Source organism: Crocodylus siamensis, chromosome 2 (genome assembly GCF_052110815.1).
Source record: "Crocodylus siamensis isolate JL-2025a chromosome 2, ASM5211081v1, whole genome shotgun sequence".
NCBI lineage: Eukaryota > Metazoa > Chordata > Crocodylia > Crocodylidae > Crocodylus > Crocodylus siamensis.
This window is the reverse complement of record NC_143396.1, coordinates 161,745,552-161,767,659: the sequence shown is the minus strand read 5'-3', so window position 1 is coordinate 161,767,659 and position 22,108 is coordinate 161,745,552. Positions and strand designations below refer to the sequence as shown.

Here is a 22,108-nt window from a genome sequence, read left to right as displayed (position 1 = left end):
AGGCTCCTTTCTATCCAGCTGGAGCCGAAGTCTCAAGAACCCTGCTTGAATTGAATCTCCAGGAATGCCAGACTTCTAGCAGTGTAGCATAGCGTCCAAGACCCTTTAGGGCTTCTAGGCTGCTGAGACAATGGAAAGAATCCTGAAGCCTTGAAAATACTGGTTTAAGCTGGAGCTCTTGGGGCTTTCAGATTCCCTGCTGTAGAACTGAGAGCCTTGGCCCTGAGGTATCCAGCTAGAGTTTCCATGCTCTTGAATGGTGAGCTAAGCCTCAATTTGAATCATAGATCCTGGAGCTTCCAGGCCCATAGCTCTATGGCGGGTAGCCGGAAAGCCCTTGTGTCTACAGCTTTGAGGCCGATGGCATGGCATGGCATGGTATAAGTGCCCTAGATCCACAGACCCTGGTGTTCCTCAATCTGGCTCTGTTAGGAAAGTGAGTTTCCTAAGCAGCCCAGGAAGTTATGTGGTCCAAACCTGGACATAGGTCAAAAAGAATTTATGAAACTAATGTATTTCTGCCAAACACTTTTAAAAAATGATTCAGCATTTTCTAATGAACTTGTTTATTTAGAAACTTTCTGATCTGCTCTGTCCTTGAGTCCATGACACTGTTGAGCAGAGACCATAAATCAGTGGTGTCCAGTCTTTAGGCCTTGCAGACCAGATGAGTAGTTTGGGACTGGTCAGACCAGATGGGGCCTGCACTGCCTAGATTGGACTGTGGCACCTTTACTCAGCTCTGCACTACCCAGACTGGCCTCATGCCACCCAGATTGGGCCTGCACTGCCTCTGCTTGGCCCTGCACAGCCCATACTGGCCCCGTGCCACATCCTTCTGGCACTGTGCTGTTTGGATTGGGCCTGTGCTGCCCCTGCTTGGCCCTGCTCTGCTACCAGACCCCTGCTGTCAAATTTGTGGACCCCTGGGAGCCTTGCAGGCCAGATAGGATGGTTCTACAGGTCAGATCTGGCCCATAGGCTGGAGGTTGAGCATCCCTGCTGTAAAACATAAAAAATTCCAAATGCAGCTGCTTTCACATAGTTGATTCCAAAAGAAAACTACTAAGGATAACTTAGAGTACTAATAGGATATCCATGTTATTCATGTGCTCTGATTCAATGGTATTTAATAACTGACATACTGTGAAGTGCATGGAACATCAGGGCAGCTTTAGCATTCTGCTTTAGTAGCTGCTTCATGTTTCCAGCCAGGTCCATCTCTTTCTTAAGTATGAAGTGCCACCTGTTGGAGAACTCATGAATTGTTACAGATCATTTTACATTTCATTTGTTAATTTTTCCCCCAAGAGTTTGCAAACACATGTAAATTGTGCTTTTGAGAATGAGGAAATGCTGTTGTGACCACCAGAATGCACATTATTATACAAACATTTTTACAGACATGGAGACTTAGGTTTCTACTGAAACTCTCCTGGTGTTTATAAAATTCAACAGTCCTAAACCTAAAGGTAGGCCTGTTCTGTGGAAACAGTAGGTAGAATGATTTGTTGCAGAACAAGTCATGGATCTCAGCCCTGTGTCCAGAAAGAGTTGAATGTTTTTTTTTTTAAAGTCATATGACAAATATATACTTTGCATAATGAAATGTTTAGTAATCCCTATTCTGGCATGGTCCTGCCATGGTCAGATATGATGCCTTGTGACTGACTGTAGTGATGAGCCAATGCCACCATCTGCTTAGAATGCTCCTCTGCTATCTTCTTTGGATAGAGGGGGCATCCCTCTGTTAAAGAACAAATGGACACCAATCTGACATCAGTTCCAGAAAGACACACAGGCACAACACTTTAACCTTCCTGGACATTCCACTACTGACCTCAGAATAGCTATTTAAACAACACTTTAAAAAACAACTTGAATATGAAATTGCAGAACAAGGAATCACCCACAGACTTGATTGTGTTAAGTACAGTCTACACAGAGGCTCTGAATTCTTGTCCTGTTCCCTGGTATAGCTTTTATAACCCCTGTGTCCCCCAGTGGGTTAACTTCTTTGTTTGTCCTCTGATCTCTTCACCCCACCTCCCTCTCTCTTAGCAGTGCTCCCTCCTTTCCTCTTCCTTTCTCTATCATGTATATTGAAATGACTTTGCAGAACCCCTGCACTCTGCAAGCCCATTCATAACATCTGATGAAGTAGGCTGTTGCCTATGAAAGCTCTTGTCTTTCTGAATGACTTAGTCTATAAGGTGGCACCCTGCCCTGCCTTCTGCAGAGCAGGGAAATATAGTTTAGAGAGAAACTACCTGAGCTTAGCTCAAAACTGTCTGTCTCCTTGACTGACCACAGGGACTAGGGCACAGTTTACTGAAGTAATGAATGAGTAAACATTTCGTTACAAAGACTTGAGGTCCTTCCCCAGCACTGTTTTATATAATGCAAATAAGCACATATTTATGCTCTGTTACACTGAGCCAATTACCTTTGAGACATACATGTGAATGAAAACTTACCTTTAAAATTTACTTACTCCTTTTCTACTGCTAATCTTGCAGCACAACCATTTAACATGGAAAAAAGTCCCACAGGTGTTTTGCTCCAAGAGTGATTAAAACATAGGGCATGTCCAGATGAGCACACATGTTCAGGGGCAAGTGTTTGCTGCTGCTTTTTGCTGCTGCATATATATGCCTTTGCATGTGGGGTTTGGTGTGGGGCAAAATGCTTCATTTTGGGGAAATGCCCATTTTCCTGTTTCTCCCAGCTCCCAGCATGCCGGAGGAGACGGGGGGACAATTAGAGGAGCCAGATCATCTCCACAGAAGATCCAGACTCCATGTCTGCCAGGATCTGCTTCTGGAGCACGTGCCACGCTGCTTTTTTTGTAACTTTTTTTTTTGATACTGGGAGTTCCTGATAAAAAGAGCAAGAGTGCGGGGCACTGTCGGGGGGGGACAGATTGGGAGGGGTGGGTCCCCTGTCTGCCCCCCACAGGGCCCACATGCCCCTACACATGGCCCTGGCTGCCTGGCACCTGACACTGCCTGTACCATATTGCGCGTGCCCAGCCCAGTCAGCATGCCGCCATGTGTCTTTGAGCAGCTTTGGGCTGCTTAGGCTGTCACCCAGGGCCCTGCACCTCTCATAGGGACCACCTGTCATGCTGAGGAAAGAGACCTGTCAGGCACCAGAGTGTCATCGGTGCCTGCTTTGGGGTTCTATGAGAGGGGGCTTCCTTCCTCAGGACTCACTGGGGTGAGCCCCAGGGCCCCTGTCTCCTTCAGATCATTAGAGGGGGAGGGTTTCACTGCCAGACCTTCCATTAGTTGGCCTCAGCCTTAGCCTTGGTGCCCGTGGTTTCTGGGGGTAGGCCCTGGCCAGCAGAGTGAGGGGCTTCTTCCATGGGCTCCTGCTCAGCATTGTCTAGCAGTCACAAAGCTTCCTCCACTGGGACTGGGATTACCCATTTTATCTTTCCCAGGGGTGGGTTGTCAGGCACAGCTGGGGAGGGCCCCAGAAGCGGGGCTGCTCTTTCACTCCATGCAGTGGTCTTGGGAGGGGGGTGAGGGTCCTCCACTTCAGAGGGCTTCAGATGTGCCTGGGCCTTCCTTTTGGCTTTGTGCCCACAGGAGACCTGCACCCACTCAGTCATGGGATGGTCTTTGGGTGGACAAGCTCTGGCAGGAGAGGGTGGGGCAGTTACAGCAGGGGCATGGCTGGGGGTGGGAGGGGCTGCTCCCTCTTTCCCCTGGGTTGCTGCCTCCTTCCTTGGGACTCGGACAAACTTAGTTGGGGGGGGTGGGGTCCCCTGAGCTTAAGCAGGGGCTGGGAGTTGTGGCTGGGTCCAGGGGGGTCTGAGGGAGGAGGGACGCTGGTGGCAGGGGCACCCCTCTTGCCACTGGGACCTGTGGATGCCTTTCCTATCTGACCCATGGGGCACTTATGATGCAAGTTCCCCAGGGTGCGGCACTGGAAGCCCCCTGAATGCCCCCTGAAAAGGAATCACAGTCTCACCAATGCCCCCTGAAAAGGAATCACAAGGAGCCCCTCAGCTTCCAGTTGCACTCCTGCTGCCAGTTGAATCATGAGCTGATGGCGGAATTAGCACATGTAGCAGAGGCACCCCAGTGAGAAGGCCACCACTGGGGAGATAACTCTCCCCAGGGTTTGGAGCTGGGGGAGCAGGGCCCAACTGGGGATATAGGGAAGGATGGAGCTGAGGACCACCTGGGCTCAAGGGGGATGTACTCTTCCTCCACCATGAGCCCCCTCTCCACTGCCTTTTGTGCGGCTTCCTCCGAGGCAAGGAAAAAACAAACAAACCCTTGCCATGCAAGCAGGAGGCTGCCTCAGTTTTGGGAGCCTGCTCCACCTGAGCTAGGGCCTGCACCCAGGTTTCAAAGTGCAGATTCTTTTGCTCGGGTAGTTGGCACTTCACCCCATGCCTGTGGGCGAGTGCCAGAAAGTGGGCCCTGCCACCTGAGCTGGAAGGGCTGGCAGTGGAGGTTCCAGGCCTCACAGCTGCGGGTTGCCCTGCAGCTGCTTGTACATAACTGAGGTTCCCCCACTGGGGTGTTGCCTTCGTGGGGCCAGGGCTAGGGCCAGGGCCAGGCTGACTGGGTGTGCTGGCTGGTGTAGTGCACCTGGTCCCCTTGGGGGCCAGTGGGCTAGGCTTGGGGGCAGGGCCCTTTACCCCCCCCCCCCAGCTGTGGAGGATGCTGAAGAGGAGCCCTTCCCACTGCTCTTGCCCTGTGTCCGTGATGGTGGAGGGGGGAGGCTTGGGAACCCTTTGCGGGGGGGGGGGGTGGCCAGGGGAGACCCCCTGGCCCTGCTGGCTCCCCACAGGAGTCCCACTTTCCTCCACAGTAGGGGTTACAGGCTTGTCTGTCTCTGGAGGGTGTCGGTTGGACTCCGCCCCGAGGGTGGGGGTTGTAGGGACATGTAGCCCATTGGAAAACTGGCTTGGATCTGCCCTTATAGTGGGGGCTGCAGGAAGTTCTGTGGGGGCATCTGCCTCCCAGAAGGCTCCTGCCCTGCTATTGCTTCACATAAGGGAGAGGGGAACCAGTAAAGAAAAACAAAAAATACAGCAGGCCTATTGGATCCAATAGGGGCAAGCTGGGGCTGTGGGGGAAGGGAGAAGTGAGGAGAGGATAGGGGCTGAAGCTCACTAAGCTACAGCCCCACAGGAAACTGGGTGGGCTATGCCTGGGGAAGTTAGGGGGAGGGGGACACATGCACAAGGGCTGGGGAGACTTGACCTGGCTTGTGTAACCACACAACAAACACTAGGGCAGGGGGAGTGGACCACAGGACTTGCCACACAGGGGCAAAACACACAGGGGAAGCTTCTGAGGAAAGTGTAAAAAGATGGCTGGAATGGTGGAGGGGCTTTGTTTGTTGAAACTCAGTCCAGGAGCCCCCCAGGCCTCCAGCCAGGCACTCAGCAGCAGGGCAGCAGGTAGGAAACAAAGCAGAGAATCAGAGGTGGTGAGGCAGCTGTGAGGGAGTGCAGGAGCAAACAGTCAGTTAGGGAAGCAATTCAGTGCAGCTGTGGTACCAGGTGGGGTGGGGTGGTGTGGTGTGGTATTACCCCCGACCCAAGGGCAGCAGCAGTACAGATGGCAGCAGCAGCAGTGGTGGTAGAAGCTGTCCAGGTCAGCCACTCAAGGTGTGCTTCAGGTAAAGGTGAAAGTGAAGGTGAAGGCAGGGGGTGGCCTGGTGAGGCAGCAGGGGCAGACAAGGCACCCTTCAGTGCTGGCAGTGATAGTGGATGGGGAGGGGCACAGGCCCCCTTCCCAGGCTGTCTTCCGACTGTGACTTGGTGGTGGACTGGGCAGCAATCCAGAACAGGAATTCAGAAGCTGGGGTGCAGTGCTGGCGTGTGGTGAGTATGGTACCCCCCCACCCCAAGCAGGGGGGCAGTGGTGTGTGGCAGAGGACACTCTCTTGGGGGGTAGCAACAGCACCAGCGGTCTGAGGCAGGAAGGGGCATGGGCAACTTCCTTCTAGAAGCTTCTGAGAGCAAGCTAGCTACAGCAGTAGCAGAAGCAGCCTGAAGCAGGAAGGGGCATGGCCAACTTTCCCCAGAAGGTCCTGAGAGTAGGCTGGCTAGCAGCAGCAGCTTCCGCCACCGAAGGTAGGAAGTGGCATGGTCTACTTCCTCTAGAAGCTCCTGAGAGCAAGCTAGTATGAGCAGCAGCAGCCTGGGACAGGAAGGGGCATGGCCAACTTCCCTTCAGAAGTCTCTCCCCCAGAAGCTCCTGAGAGCAAGCTAGTAGTAGCAGCAGCAGCAGCAGCAGGGACAGGAAAAGGCATGGCCAACTTCCTCCCAGAAGCTTCTGAGAGCAAGTAGCCTTGAGCTACTTGCCAGGGCAGCTTTTTATACTGCTGGGGCCAGCACAGGTGCTGCTCCAGGCTCTATCTTCCTCTGGCTGTAGATGTGAGAGGAGCTGGGTAGGTTTATTTTGCCCCAAGTGGCACAATTTGCTCCACACCCAAGTGCATGTCCGGGCACACGCGCTGAGCCAAAAATTCCTGGCTCAAATCTGTGCCATTTCTATTTGAGCTGCTGCAAGTGCACATGCCTGCACGTATGGATGCACCCATATAGTCAGTTTTCCATGAGAGAAATCTGATGGAAACTGGAAACAGAAATCTCTACTGGGTTAACCCAGTGTAACTACACGATAATTCACAGGATCAGATCTCCAGATGGTGTCAACTGGTGTAGCAACATCATCAAGAAATTCCTTTATTTCAGCTGAGGTTTATTGTATTTTCTACCACCTTAACTGAAAACTTAGTTGTCTAGCTCATTTCTTCTTAACTAGAGTGTTGGAAGTCCTGTTAAAACCTTTATTGTAGTTACAGTATGAACTAGTCACATTACTGTAGTAATGGACAGGAAGCTGTGAGTGGGGTTTCCTGGTTCTGTTGACTCTGGGAGATCAGTAGTCCTCATAAATCACAAGAACTGGGGGGATCAATCTTCTTTTTAATTGGTCTTTTGTGCCTGTAAAGGAGATGGCAAACTCTGTTGGTTTCTGCCAAAAAGTTGCAGTTCGTAGAAATGGGTGATGAATCCAAACAAACTCAGCCAAGGGGCTGCTTATCCCTCTTGCCTAAGGGGCTGTGTGGGAGAAAGTAAATTTTTTATAGATTTTATGGCAGTGATTCTCAACCAGGGTGGCACAGCACCATGAGGTGCCTTGAGATCCTTTTAAGGGTGCCTCAGGAAGCTACCCCATGTTAGCACTATTAGGTGTGCAAACACAATTCACAAGATAAACCCAGAGATTTCAAATAAGAATCCATAGTGTAAAAAACATTCCGACCTGTTGGGGTGTTTTTCAGTTCTATGCAACAGAAATATTGCTCCATTGTTTTTCTGTAGTCAGAATATAAGCTAAGACGGGGTGGGCAAAATGCAGTCTGTGGACCAGATGCAGCCCACCAGGCCATTCTGTCTACCCATGGGGCCCCTAAAAATCTAGAAAATTAATACTTATCTGCCCCTGGCTGCCTGCTATGTGGCCCTAGATGGCTTGCCAAACTCAGTAAGTGGCCTTCCACACAAAATAATTGCCCACCCCTAAGCTAAGATCTAGCATTTTCTGAGGGATGCCTTAAGTCTAAAAAGGTTGAGCACCAGTGTTTTATAGCATAAAATGTAAAGACTGTTTCTGTGCATGAAATATACCCTGCTTATTTTAGTAAAAGACCCACAAAATACTGACTGAATGAATACTGACGAATTTTTGAAAATCCCAGCCTGATTTACCTGATTCACCAAGGAGAGTGTGACATACTTTCCCCTTGTGACAGACTATGGGTTTTATTCTAACATTTCTGTTGTAAATGAGTTCATGTTGTTATAATGGTGTGTGCCTCAGTTTACATCAGTAAACAAAGAATGAAAGTCAAGTGCTGGCTATATACAGGAAAAGATGAGATGGGCTTTTAACTGGGTGGTCTTTGCCCCAATAAATGACTTTTTTGCAGAACAGCTGTCTATATTTGCTGCTTGGAGCTTTAGGTTGTTCCCAGTCTCCCCAACAAAAAATGGAGTACCTCTCTTAGGAGTGGAACTGGATGCTAGCTCCTAGGGCCAGGGCCACAGAGAACCAGGGGAAGGGAGACAGCAAAAGGCCAGGGTCTCAAAGTGAAAAGGAGCCTGGGCTTCTCCCCTGCTCAAGAAACCATGCTTAAGCTGGCTTCAGGGGACACTCTCAGGCTGCTCTGACATATACAGACATGCTGTGATGCATTCTAATTAGAACAATTAAATGAGTCTGCTCTGCATTCTAATTAGAATGTTCTAGCATTGCTGCAGTGTCATGTGTATTAAGCTCCCCAATGTTTCAAAATGGCCGTGAGGGCGTTTTAACTAATGCTTGTTGGATGAGCTTTAGTTGAAGCATCCTGGCTGCTTGCAGACATTAGCACCCCCCCCGCCAAATAAACCCGCGCTTTACCGAAAGAAGCAGTGAATTACTTTGACCCAGCTCCACAGTGTCTATATACGTTGGGTACATCAGTGGGGCTTTTTGGCGCTTTTACTTAAAGCTGATTCAATCAGCTATTAGATAAAAGTGCCAAAAAGACCCACTAAAGGGCTCGATCTATACAGATGTTGGCTGAGTCGGGTCCAACTAACGCACTGCCTCTTCTGGGCATGCACTAGGCATGGAGTGGGAGTGCACAGAATTTGAAATAGAGTGCTCTTTTGTTTTGTTTTGTTTTTAACATCTGCAAGGAGCCCCCATGGCCATTTTTAAACACACAGGGTGCCTAATATACATAATGCTGCAGGTTTTTAATTAGAGTGACTCTCTGGGAACTGATCTAATTACCTCTCCCTCCTCCCCCAGTAGGGTGACCACCCATCCCTAATTGGGTGGGACAGTCCCAGAATGGGAACATCAAGCCCTGATCCTGGGCTGCATGACTTTGGGACAGCACTGTCTCAGATTTGCAGCATTGTGCAAGGTTCCAGGTTCCCCTCTGCAGGTGGGCAACAATCCAGCCAGGGAGGGGAGCCCTGAGCCTGCAGCTGGCAACCCACATCCACCCCTGCCCCACTCAGTGGTTCCGAGCAAGCATTCAAATGATCAGTCCCAGCTACCTGGCACTGGAGTGTTGAACCAGCTCGGGTGTGGTGCTGGGGCTAGGACTGAAAATCAGCAGCTTGTCAGCCTCAATCCCTGTGCCGGGGCTGGTTCAGGACTCCAGTGCAGTGCAAAGCTGGGACCAAAATTCAGCTGATTATTGATCCCAGCTCTGGGAATGAAAGATTAGGCAACCTGTAGTAAAAAGAGCATTATGGCTTTCTCCTTCTGGCTACTAAACCAAAGTCAAAACAGGTTGGAAATTCTCTCCATTGTTGAGCTTTCTGGTGCATCCTAAAAATTAAAATAAGCCACAAAAGGATTAAGAGACCTATGTCAGGCAAAGCCATGGTGCTTGGATATGGAGCCAAAATTCCCCAAAGTTTGGGTGTGTTAGGACCAAAGGGTTCAGTTGGAGACCACCTCTGGTAAAAGAGATACTAGAAGGAAGAGAAAATAGTTGCTTAATTTCATTTCCTTATACCCTATGTGACTACAAGTTAGAGAAAAGTACTAAGTTCTAACAATGTGACTCAACAGTTTGATTGATCACTTGACTCTTGTCTCAAATACTTCCTGGCAAACCCTGCATTCATTTTTTTCTCAATAACTGTAAGAGGAACAACAGGCCCATAAGTCATTGTTTGGGTTCCTGCCATTCCAGAACATAAATACTGTCTCTAACAAAATATAGTCCTGTGAAGAACTGTATTTTGGGAAACTGGCAAAAATCTTGCTTCAACTGACACGGTGAATAACGTAACAATGGGACAGATTCATAGCTGGTATAAATCCATATTAGTGCATGGAACTGATAGAGCCTCAGTGGTTTGCACCCGTGAAGGATATGGCCCCACATATCAATTTCCCCTTCGGCATTGCTTTTGGTATGTCTTCATGGCTGAATGAACTAGATTGATCTATACACAGTGTACAAGATACTCCTCTCAAGTTGATCTAGCATGAATGAAGAGTGGCTCCACTGAGAAATAGAACAGAAAAGTTGCTGTTTGCACACTGGTAGCATATGCACCTCTGAAGTGGTAAGTCTCCTAGTGTTCTTAGTGATGTAGTCAGCTTATCTATTTATGAATTCTTTCCCAGTGAATTGTGAAAGGGCTCACTTGTTCTTTCTGGGCACATAGAGGGAATTGTGGGAAGTCACTGGAGGACTAGTGCCTCTCTAATCTCTGCTAATAGCTTGTAGCCATTCTGCAGACTTGTCATTCAAGCAGTAGGTAAGTTGTGTTCCCTCAAATTGTGTTGTGTTCTCCCTCTCCGGTCAGCCAACTTGAGTTAAAACCATCAATGTGCTGAAGTTAAGGGCTCCTGTGTAGGAACAGGGCTTGAGAATTGGGCAACATTTTAGCTACAACTCAAGGTAACTGTGCAGTGAAGTCAAACCCATATGGAAGGCTTAATACCTGGACACAATGCTTCCCTGAACATCCACACACTGAAGGGCAATGTATCATTGTTCTACCTCTAAAGCAGAGCAACATGTCCAGCAGGAAGGAAAGCAGGGTAGGACAATGGTTTTTACTCTCCGCCCCTTTTGCTTAACCAGTTTACCTTCCTGGGGCCCTTCCGTATTGGTGGAGTGTAAGGCAGGGCTTATTCTTAGTATGGTGTATTCTGAATGGACAACCTCAGGTCTGAAAAAAGCTATGCATTTATCCAGGGTGTGGACTCACTCAAATTGCATACAAGTAATACCTACTAAGAACACAGGGCTCTCAGTGCCACAGTATTAGTAGCCCCCAAACTGACTCACTCCCATCATTTTCAACATGCCTAGTAATCAGTTTCAGGGCTACTGTTGGAAGCTTTGAAAATGACTGGAGCATATCAGTTTCACAGCCGCAACTAGAAGTCTAGAAAATGAGGAAAGAGAGCAGCCCTGACCCTGACTAGTCTCTATGTCAAGATTTTTTTATTGCAGCCTTTTGACACCAGTTTCCTCTTCACTGTTTCAGGTGACATTAGTGTGTGGTTAAATGGAGTACAAGTCTAGTATGAAGTGGACAGCATGGATGAAAGATGTTACATTTCCTAATGTGTGCACTTAGCCTATGTGCAGGTAACAACTGTTTATTACAAGGTAAGTGACAGAGAAAAACTGGGATTGGCTTTACGTTATGTGGTTCAGTGTATTCACTATTTTGCTGATATGTGTATAGGAAGCATTTGCTCTATTATGTAATACAACATATAAAGGAAAATATGTGTTTAGCTTCCGTGTATTCTTTAAGCTGTAACTACCAAGGCCCACATGCTGGAAGTTCATGACTAACTTGTCATGAAATCAATAAGATTTAGGAAACTTTGGGGGATTTGGGACCAGTCCTAAAGGCTAAACAAATCACACTAAAAGCTTTTCTAAGGGTGGCAGTTCATTTTCTGAGCTCTCTAATACTCTCAAGCCTGTTCTTCACTAAAGGCACTTTTATCAGATACCACATGCTACAATCTGCCAGGACCTAAGTTCCACATAGGATTTTGTACCTACCTTTGAGTTGTTTTCTGGTTCCACATCAGTACAGTCCAATGTGTACCCAACTCCAGCCTTAATCTGAAAAGGAGGCAAAGAAGTTGATAATTTTTTTTGTAACCCATAGAAAATCATATGGAAAGGTTGAGAAGTGGTGAAAAGGTGGTCTGGAAGGAATTTTGTGTTAGAATTTTTGGGTAAAATTGATTCCTCCTTAGAGGACCAAACCAAGACCTGGACACTGTTTAAGTCCTATTTTGGCTTTGTTTTGAGACAGTAGACAGGGTGATCCATAGGGTATGTGTCACCCCACTTTTCAGGACTGATGCATGTGCTCTATAAAAAGTGCCCAATGCCAGGGAAAAGGAAAGGAAGGTCAAGAAATGACTTGTGATTATCAGTTACAATTTGCTTTCTGCTGTGATAAAAACATCACCCAACTCTGCAATGTCCCAGACTTAGGATAAATTTGGAGTCATTTTCTTGCCCATCATTTGGTCAAGAAAGTAATGATGGAAAGACCTGGGCTGAAAAGCAAAGAAGAGTTGGGCACTCCATCAGAATATAGAAAGATTAAAAAACGTTAACTGTAAAACCTAAACTAAAGCATGTTTTCTTTCTCAGAACATATCATTTCAAGCTCATTAAAACACCTCTTATCTAGCCAGAGCCTTTGGGTCTCACTGGCTTTTAAAAAGTATTCAGACAAACCCGAAGGTATCTTAAAAATAAAAATTGGTGAACTGCAGGTCATTTAAAGACATGAATCAGGTGCCTCAGGAAAAAGGATCCAATCCAATAGATTGTAGATCCTGAGTGGAGAGACTGTGGACTGAGTCACGCAGGACTGGATATTCATTAACATCCAGGCAAATGTTTCTACATGTGCAAGCTCTCTCCAACAGGCAACAGCAAACTGGAGCTGGAGTTAAGGGTTTGTGTCTGTATTTGTGAGATGAGAACTGTTGGCCACTCTAACTCGAAGCTGAGGACTGGCAGACACAATACCTTCCTGGACCATGAAAAAAATAAAGCTGTCATGCTGGTAACATTTCCTTCTCTGTAGAGCTCCTGGCTATCTTCCAGGGAAACAACAAACACTAATTATAGTGCTTGAGCCAGGAGGTCTTTATCAGCACAAATGACTATTACTGGCTGCCATCTGGTAGGACAGTCTCAGCAGCCATTTTGAGGATACCATCGCTACTAGCTGTTCTTAAACACTCCTGGGGTGATTCTTCTTCCCAGGCTCACCTGAACCCAGTTTTAGTACTGATTCGGCATGTCTACATGGTCATTAATGCACAGTAGTTACTGCACGTTTAGTTTAGTATTTGTTTAATGAAGTACTAACTAAATGACCAGTAAGTACAGTTACTGTGCAGTAGTGCCAGCACACAGTTTTTTTTGTGATGCTTACTGTGTAGTAGCCTAATACTACTGCGCAGTAGCATATAAGCACAGTTTTTGCCTGGCACACTACTGTGCAGTAGTATTAGGCTACTGCGCATTAAGCGTCTTGCATAGATGCACCCACTGAGACATAGTATGGATAACCTGAAAAGGGAGCTAGATTGATTATGCCCTGGGCTTGAGAAGGTGCATAATGTGAGGAGAGGGCAGAAGCAACATTTTCTTCACCAGGCCTCTATCAGGAGACTAAGGCATAGCCCGCTTGTGCCCCACTGAGCCATGGTAATGCTGAGTTACTTCTCTCCAGTGGTCGAGTGAGATGGATCAAGGGCAGCATAGTGAGAACACATGGCCCATCCTTTTAAAGGGTAATGGAACATCTCCTTCAATCTATATCCCCTCCTTGCCCTGGAGCCATTATGGATTCTGTACAGAATCTATTGCAGGTTCCAGGGATCCCTATTTGTAAGCATAACATGGGTGTCTTGAATTGTAGGATTTAGCCCTAAATGCAGAGCTGGAGCAGCTGCAGAAAGAGCCCTCTGAGAGACAACAAACCAAATTCTACCCAGTGGGACTCACTGAAGAGTGTGGAGCAACAGCCCTCTCTTTACCTTCAAGTCACAGTACAATGGAGGTGAGTTCATAATGCAGCATGTGGAGGCGAAGTTAGCTCTGTGCTCTACCAGCTCTGTAATATACTCTGGGGTGGCATCAGTCATATTCTTCTGGAAATTGTCTTTTAGTCTGCAATGTGATTACGCAGGTTAGATTTTACTGGCAGAACAAATACGAACAATTACACTGATTTGACTAATCCAGATATAAACCTATCAGTAGTAAAGGGCTCATTGAGTTGAAGGAGAACAGGAGTGGACTCTAGGGGGTGGGAACACTGTACCCCTGCATTCACTGCTGGGGTTCTACAGGAGAACCTACCTCAGGACAGACAACACTGCCTTGTCCTTTGTCAAAGGAAATCACAGGCACTTGGCACAGGCCTTAAGTCTGAGCACTTCAGGTCCCTTGGAATATTTCTGTGCTGGGACTGGAGAGGCATCTTTCTCTCAGTCAGGTTTCTGGTGCAGATACATTTATAAAACAAAATAAAATGAAATAAATTTGTATTTTTTTAAATCTATTGAAAATGTACTTCCTATGAGTATTCTCTGCTTCATGTTTCTAGGTCCCCAGGAAATTTTCTGCCGGTGAACTCAGCTACTAGAATATTTGTCACAAGGAAAAGTAAACTGGTGAAGCAACAGCTAAAATAAAAAGTTCATATAGATGTTCATGACATATTTAGGCAGTGTCTTGTTAGTCAAGCTCTGAGATGAAGCTTTAGGAGTACAAGGGTAAAACAGGAGAGTGAACAAGAGCAAGAATGTTTAGCAGGTAATTGTTACCTCTTCTTGAATTCCATGAAAGTATTATTAGTGTATTCTCCACAGAACTCGTTTGCCTTTTCCAGAAACTGGAATACCCTTTTTTTGCACTGCTGCCTCTGTAATGCAGAGAGAAGAAACTTTCTGTAATCTTTGTCACAGTGCAATGACCTGGTTTCTAGAGAGTTCTAGCTAGAGATTTTGCAAAAAATAAAAAATAAACAAATAAAAATAAGGAAAGGAGAATTTTGAGAGCAAGCTAAAAAGTCATTGATAGTTTGTGTTGGGGTGTGTTAGGGTGTTGTTTGATGTGACCCCTGGCATAAGTTTAATCCACTTAAAAAGCAAGCATCCACATGTGTGAAAACTCTTGTTAAGGGTTCTCTGATCAGCTTAAAATGACACCTTTTGGGGTAAGGAGTATCTTTGGCTAGTGCTATCAGGGGACTCTGGTGTGGTGGAGTTCAATAAAGCTGTTTGCTGGGCTCCCACTCCCACCCCTGTCCCTACTCCACTGGAGCCTTGCCAGTTCAAGACTCAATGCTGTAAGGTGGCTAGAGGCCTCACAGAGCTTTGTCCTCTCCCTGCTCCTTCCCTACACTGCCTGGGAGCCTTGGGGCACAGACAGAAGAGCAGCTCCCTGTACGAACTCATAGCAGTTTTCAGGTAGCTCTATGAGTTCCAGCGATTCCCCCAGACCCAACAGAAGTTGGCTGTTGGGTCCAGGAGTTGGGGATTGCAGCTGTTTGTTGTGAACCTGCAGTCCAGTTTGCTGTAGCAACATCACTCCCCCTTCCCAGCCCAGACACTGTTTTCAGCTGGGAGAGGGGAAAGGGAGCAGAGACATAGGTGGAGGGAGAAAATATTACTTGCGGGGGCTGAGTGTGCACGCATGGGCACACAGACACATACCACCCAGCAGGTAAGTCTCTGGAGGGGAAGGGGCAGGAGATAGGGAAGAGGCAGATCAAGGCCCCCACAGTGAGGGAGGGAGTGGGGTAGGGGTAAGGGCTGGGGTGAATGGGCCTTGAAGCAGGTTGTGGGATGATCAGAGCCTGGGCACCTTATCCAGAGGTACAGGGGGGCTCCCACTGCTGCACTCACCCTGGGGGAGGCACAGGGGGCACATGCCCCGTGGATTTGTGTGTGGGGCAAAGGTGGGCCGTTACTGTGTGCCTCACTGTTGTTGCCTTGAGAGCTGCATGACATCATGTGCTTGCTGCTGCCGGGCTGCGCCGTGTCCCCTGCTCACCCAGTGGCAGCAGACACGTGGCATTGTGTGGCTTTTAAAGCAACTGCAATGGGGTGCAGAACACAGCCCATGGCAGCAGCCCGTCTCCACCCTGTGCACAAATCCATGGAGCATGTGCACCCTCCAGTGCCTTCCTCGCAGTGTACACAGCAGAGGGAGCCCCCCACACACCTGAATGAGCCATCTAGACTCTAACCACCTTGTGACCCACCATGGGGCCCATTCACCCCAGCCCTTGCCCCTGCCTCTGCCCCACTCCCTCTGTCACTGTGGAGGCCTCAATCTGCTCACGTCCCCCCCATGCCCCTTCCCCTTCACAGACTTGCCTGCCGCGCTGGGCAGTGGTCCGCACACCGCTGGACTGTGATCCTGGATGCATGTCTGAGTCTGTATGAGCCCCTCTCTCCCTGCTGCAGCTGCATGGAGCCCACACCTAGACTGCCCTGCAGCCCCCCACGTTGCCACCGCTGCCCTGTTTGGGGGAGCTAAGCCCCATTAGCCCTGGTCTTCTGGAAATGGTGGGGTTGGGCCCTTTCAAAGTGGTCCGCAGCTGTACACTTCTTTTTGGTCATGGCTGTAGACCACTTTCTGGGGCCAGATCAGGAGATAACTGTCACTTCTGTCTGTGCCCTTGCTGGTTCAAGGTGTTAGTGTGGTGTGGTGTGGTTCAGGGCTGTGGACCAACTTCTCTGCCATGCAGATGTAATTTCTAGCTTCTGCACTGCGCTGAAGACTTGAACTGGCTCCCAGTGTGGTGTAAGGGCTGCATTCTGGTATCACTCCTAATCCTCAGATCACACCCAGAGACATGAACCAAATCCCTTGGAATCCATGGGCTGGGATCTAAAAATCAGCTGATTTTTAGGTCTCAGCCTTGGGACCACATGGGGACCCTTGAACTAGCACCCATGTGGTCCAAGGGCTGGAACCCAGAGCTCGTTCTTTATTTAGAACATAGTGGGCACGTCTACATGAGACGCTTTACTGCACAGTAGACTAATCTACTGGATAGTACGGTGTCGCCACATAACTACGTGCAACAGCTACTGTGCAGTAAATTAGGCTAATGTGCAGTTTTCTACTACTTGTAAATATAAGGTTACAGATTAACTATGCAGTAGCTACTGTGCAGTACTGCTCATAGACATACTGACCAGGAGAAAATTTGCTCCCTGTCAACTACACCAGCACAGGGCCACAGGGGATGGGGGAGCTCTCTGTCCCCAGTCCTGGTCTGCTCAGCTTCTGGCTCCAACTAGGAGCTGGGAGCTGATCCACTATGGGATGGGTTCTGAGGAGCAATCTGCTTCCTTGTTCAGCAGGGGGCTCACTGGCAGCTGTCCCACTTGTGGGGCAGCTGCCAGGGAGCTCCCAGCTGGGCAGGGATTCCCTGCCCATTGGGGGCAGCTGTCCTGCTTGTGTCCACAAGAGGGACAGCTCTGACCAGCCTCCTGCTGGGTGGGAAAGCCTGCTGGGTATTGGGCTCACTGGCAGCTGTGTCCTGATGTTCATGGGGACAGGAGAGCTCTGTCACCTGCAGTGGCAGCTGTCTCTCAGCTCTGTGCACATCAGGACCCTTCCCAATGTGCACGGGGCCAGAAGATAGTTGCCACTGCAGCTAGCAAAGCTCTCCTGGCCCTGTGCACATCAGGATTGGCCCCCATGACCCCTGGATTGCAGCTTTCTCTGGCTTCTGCAGGGGGGCAGAACAGGGCAGGAGCAGCCTGTGCTCTCAAGAGGGCGCTCCCAACAGGGTGCACATATAGATGTGCTCCTGGGGAGGTCTTACTGTGGTTACTGTGCAGTATTTTACTGCACAGTAAGCCTATTTCACATTAATAGCGCGTGTAGATATGCCAAGTAAGCATTAACTTGGGACTGCTCAGCAAATTTTCTAAGTCGTATTTATACCTACTATGGTCTAAATATAAAATATGCTAAGTGTAGCATGTAACAAAACCTTTAGAGAGAGAGAGAGAGAGAGAGAGAAATATGAGTATCTGTTACCTTCCTGTTCAGACAAGCAGTGCGATCCACAGCACCGCAACATTCATTCGTAACATTTTTGGAAGCATCATACACCTTGCTTAGGAAAACCTCTGGAACGCTGGTGTACCTCCGTGGTAGTGCAAACATGAATCTGTATCAGGACCAGAAAACCATTTGTGTGTTTTCGTAGGGTTAAATTAAAATGGGGTCCCTTGGTCCAGTGTTGCAAACAAAAGTTAGCTGAGGCTACCTGAGAGCTATATAAATAACAAGGATTCTTAAGGTAGTGTAGGCACGGGTGCCTAATATTAAAACTGCCCGACACTTTCCTTTAGTAATAGTAGTAGCACTATTGCTTTTGTAAAGGGCAGGAACTACATCTTTGTATGTATGTTTCTGAACAGTTCACTAGAGCTTTGGTCTTTTTGGGCTGGGAGACGTTAGGTGGTACTCCTGAGAAAGAAAGGACAGTTTGGGTAAAATACAGGCTTGGGTCCTAAGAGATCTGGGCTTTACTCCTGGTGCTGCTGACTCTATGATCTTGCGTAAAACTTTTAAATTCCTCTCTACCCTATTTCAAACACTGAGATCACAATAGTTCCTGTTCCCCAACCTTTTGCCTTTTTTGTCTATATAGTTTGTGAGCTCTTTGAAGTAGGGACTCTCTGACGAGGAAGAACTCAACACAATGGTGGCCCCATTTCACTTGTGGTCTCTTATACTGTATGTAATACAAATAATTATCATGAAACCAAGATAACGAATCTTGTTCTCATGAGCAGAGACAGAATTAAAGTGAGGATAAGCAGATGAACCTTCAGTAATTCTTCCACAACAGCAAGAACTGTTGACCCCCAGCCTAGCAACCTAAGGTCCATAATGGTCTACACAAACCTCTGTTCTGTCTCATCCAGAAGGAGGATATGGAGATCTCTTACCTATATATGTTCTGGTCCCCGTCTTCACCGCACAGCTGTTCATTTGTTGGTGTAACAATGTCAGGCAATGACGGAAATTTAGCATGTTGCAGTGAATATATGCACAAATAGTCTTGTATAAGATTTTTTCCCTGGCAGCAGTCAGCAAATCTTTCATCCTTGGATGATAATGTGCTGCAGATTTTTGTGGTGTGTTCTGATAACTATAAGGAAAAGTAGTAGTGAGTTTGTGTTTCCAACTATGATAACACTTGGCGTTTTATAGTGGTTTAGATCAGGGTGTTAAACACATCTGGTGCTCCTCCTACCCCGCAGACTGGACCTAGTGCCCAGAGTGCTCACTCTGGCCAGTCTAGAACTGCACCATGTGGCTCCTGCTCTGGCCCGATGGAGATGGTGCCCACTTCAGCTAGTTTAGGGTGGATGTCATATGCAGCACAGGTCCCAGAATGGCTGGAGCAAATACCAGATCCAGCATACAGGAGAGTCGCAGTGTGTTGGAGCAGACTCGATTAATCAAGTCTGCTGAAGTGTGGAAATGAACATGCTCCAGCAGCCTCCAGCGTCACGTATATCAGCATCCCCATGCTGAAAAGTGGCAGCAGGGTGCTTTAAACTAAAGCTCATTCAACAAGTTTTAGTTCAAAGTGCCCTGCCACCATTTTTCAGCGTGGGGTTGCTGAGACATGTAATGCTTCTGGCGCTTTGAATTAGTGTGGCACACAGAGCTGTGCTAATTAAAGTGCCCCCCCACCGATGCCTCCCAAAGCATGTGCATAAATGCCCAAAAGGCCTGACCACAGATTTATCTGTATTTGAAAATTAGCTTAACCCTTTCTTAGGGGTCACAAACCATCACAAAACATAAAGAGAAATAAATGTTTTGAGGCAATACGTTTTGTAGTAGTGTGATAGGGTTGTAGCTATAGTTTTAGAAATAGGTTAGACAATTACTTAGATAGGATGCTTTGACAGAGAAAATTGTTACACTAGATGACCTTCTGAAGTCCCTTCCAGCCCTACTTTTCTGTGATGCTACAATCTGCATAAGTGAGTATCATAACACAACCTTAGAGATTTGAAAGGCAAACAGCAAGTATAAAAGCAGAAGGTAGAGCATGAGAAATCAAATACAGTTACTCTTGCCACTCAGCAGAGATGCCACTTCCATGATGTCTTTGCAATCACAATAATCAACTGAAATGAAGGATAAAGGAACCCAAAGGGAATTAAGAAGCAGAAACAAAAATGCTGCTTTAAAGAAAATTGTTAAGAAGTGTATGCACTTCTGATCAACTTTAGTGGGAAGTGTCCCCAGCCTCAGTTGGAAATGTCCCAATTATGTGAGATTTCAAATGCAGCTGTACTAATAGCATGACAAATGTGGCATGGCCCTACAGTGGCAGGGGGATGGCCTTAGTCAGTCTCTTCCAGTTGACAGTGTATGCCCCTCAGTTGGTTACACTCCTGGGTCTGGGAGAATACAAGCCAAATTGTGCTGTTAGTAAGACCTCCCTCCAAAAGCCAAGGAAGCAAAAAGAAAAAGCAACTCCCTTCTTTCCTTCCTCTTCTGGGTTGTGGATTCAAAAAAATGCCTGGTACTGGCATTTTGTCCCATCAGTTATATATAGGATTCTAGACTTCCTACCTCCTTCTGCACAGAGTCTTCAACTGTTGAATTACAGAACTTGGAAAACACTTCGGCAGCATCTTCAGCCAGAGGTAAAATTTCCTCAAATGACGCACGTGGTATCTTCTGAGAAAACATGACTAAAGAGCTGGACAGTCAAAACATGCAGAAAGGGATGAGGTATTTATTTTAAGGCCTGTCCAACATTCTTATATACTGTCTGCTGATATTGGTAATATGTCTTCAGTATGATTTACTTATGGAGATTTGCATGCTGTATACTATGCTTGGAGGACTGGCCATAAAAAGAAAGCCTACTATTTCATTGCAAATGCTAAGGTTTCACATCTTGTTTTTGTTCTCATGTGGAAGGAAACCGAGACCCTTTAACATTTTTCATGAAAAAGCATCTGAGAGAGAGCTCTTGACCTAGCCCAGGATAATCTAGAAGTTAGGGCACAGATATACGGCAGGCCCATTTCCAAGCCCCTGCTCTAACGTAGGCAGTGAGGGGACTTGAAAAGAGTCCTATGCTACCCTCAGTGACTGCCCTCACTTCTGGGTCATTGGCTATTTTAGGGTGGGTGTGTTGGGCCCCCTCTATACATTACAGGTAACACACAATGAACTGGTTAATTGAACAATTACCTTGAGACCAGCTCCACATAAAAATACTTATCATGCTTTAACCAACTATAAAGTTAGACCTAAAAAATCTGTAGTAACTTTGTAGCTGGTTGTTACTGAGCTTTCATTTGCACATGTAGCAGGGTCTCCCTTGTGGCTGGGAGCCCTGACAGGGATGCACCATGCCCAACTGGGGCTGGGAGTTCCTCAGCTAAGGGGACTCAGCCCCAGTAGCTGTGGATGCTGGATTCCAGCACTATGCTTCCCCATGTTGGGACCCAGCTGCTATATGATCTCACAGCCTCAGGGACTTCATACACCCTTGGGGCTCGGAGATCATGGTAGCTGCAATCTTCCAGCCTGAGGGGAGAAGGGGTGGGGGGATGGCCCCAAGGCTGGGAGCCTCTAAGGTGAGGGGGCTCCCAGCTGTGGGAGCTTGCTTTTTGCTGGTAGAGGGTGGTGCAGCAGCAATAAGGAGCAATGGGATCTAATGCATGATCCCACAGTCATGCCTCCTGCCGAGCATGTGTGACATGGTAGGAGGTGTGACTGTGTGGATTGTGCATTAGATCCCATTGCACCTTTACCTGCATGTATGGAGGGAGCCGTGGTCTTTTGTTCTGTCACTTGGACTAGAAATCCCAGTCAGGACCTGAGAAATATTTCTGATGAATGTTTGGCCAAAAGCATTAGGTTTCCATTAAAAGCATCAATTTTGACAACTGATCCCACAATCATGCCTCCTGACCAAAAATGTGTAATCGAAATTCCCAGCCAGCTTTCCATGAAAGGCTGCAGATGGTCTGAAATCCCCCCCAGTCAAATCCTATCTATTCTCTTTTGCATATTTAACCAAGAAAAAGTGCAACAAAGGCTTTTAATGCTAACACTTCATCATTAAATCTTCTAAGCCAACTCACACACTCCCTAGTTTTTAAGTACAGGCTAAAAATGAAAGGGCAAGGAGGCTGAAACACTTAATATGAATAAATATGAAACTTTGGGGCAATTCCTGATTTTTTTTTTTTTTTTTGTATCCTGCTTCACCTGTGCAGAACAATCTGTGAGTACAGTCAGTCAGAAGGCTGTCTGAGCAACTACCGTGTTCAGCACAGAGGCATAACTGGCCAGTACTATGCTCTGGGCAGTGCTGCATCCCTTTCCTCCACCTCCCTGTACCACTGGTGCCTACCCTGCAGTGGCTCCAGCTCCAGCAGTGAGACGAGCAGAGCAGAGCAGAGCAGAGCAGAGCAGAGCAGAAGCAATGCAGGAGCAGCAGCTGGTGGTTTGCTGCTTCTGGGGGAGATGT

General features: G+C 47.5%; 1 protein-coding gene across 3 annotated transcripts in view; it reads right to left on the bottom strand.

The window, feature by feature from the left end:
- Positions 1-549: 549 nt before the first annotated feature.
- Positions 550-22,108, bottom strand: part of GC (GC vitamin D binding protein) — a 45,365-nt gene continuing 23,806 nt past the window's right edge. The window contains exons 7-13 of one of the 3 annotated variants that reach the window (XM_090031965.1): positions 20,191-20,320; positions 18,543-18,745; positions 17,623-17,755; positions 14,385-14,482; positions 13,593-13,725; positions 11,584-11,646; positions 550-1,747 (exon numbers count right to left, since the gene is read on the bottom strand). In XM_090031965.1, coding sequence (XP_089888091.1) covers positions 1,718-1,747; positions 11,584-11,646; positions 13,593-13,725; positions 14,385-14,482; positions 17,623-17,755; positions 18,543-18,745; positions 20,191-20,320 — 790 coding nt within the window. In that variant the 3' untranslated portion in view covers positions 550-1,717. Of the gene's footprint in view, positions 1,748-6,717; positions 7,097-11,583; positions 11,647-13,592; positions 13,726-14,384; positions 14,483-17,622; positions 17,756-18,542; positions 18,746-20,190; positions 20,321-22,108 lie in introns of those variants that run through there. The other 2 variants (XM_090031967.1, XM_090031966.1) reach the window with 2 other exon arrangements.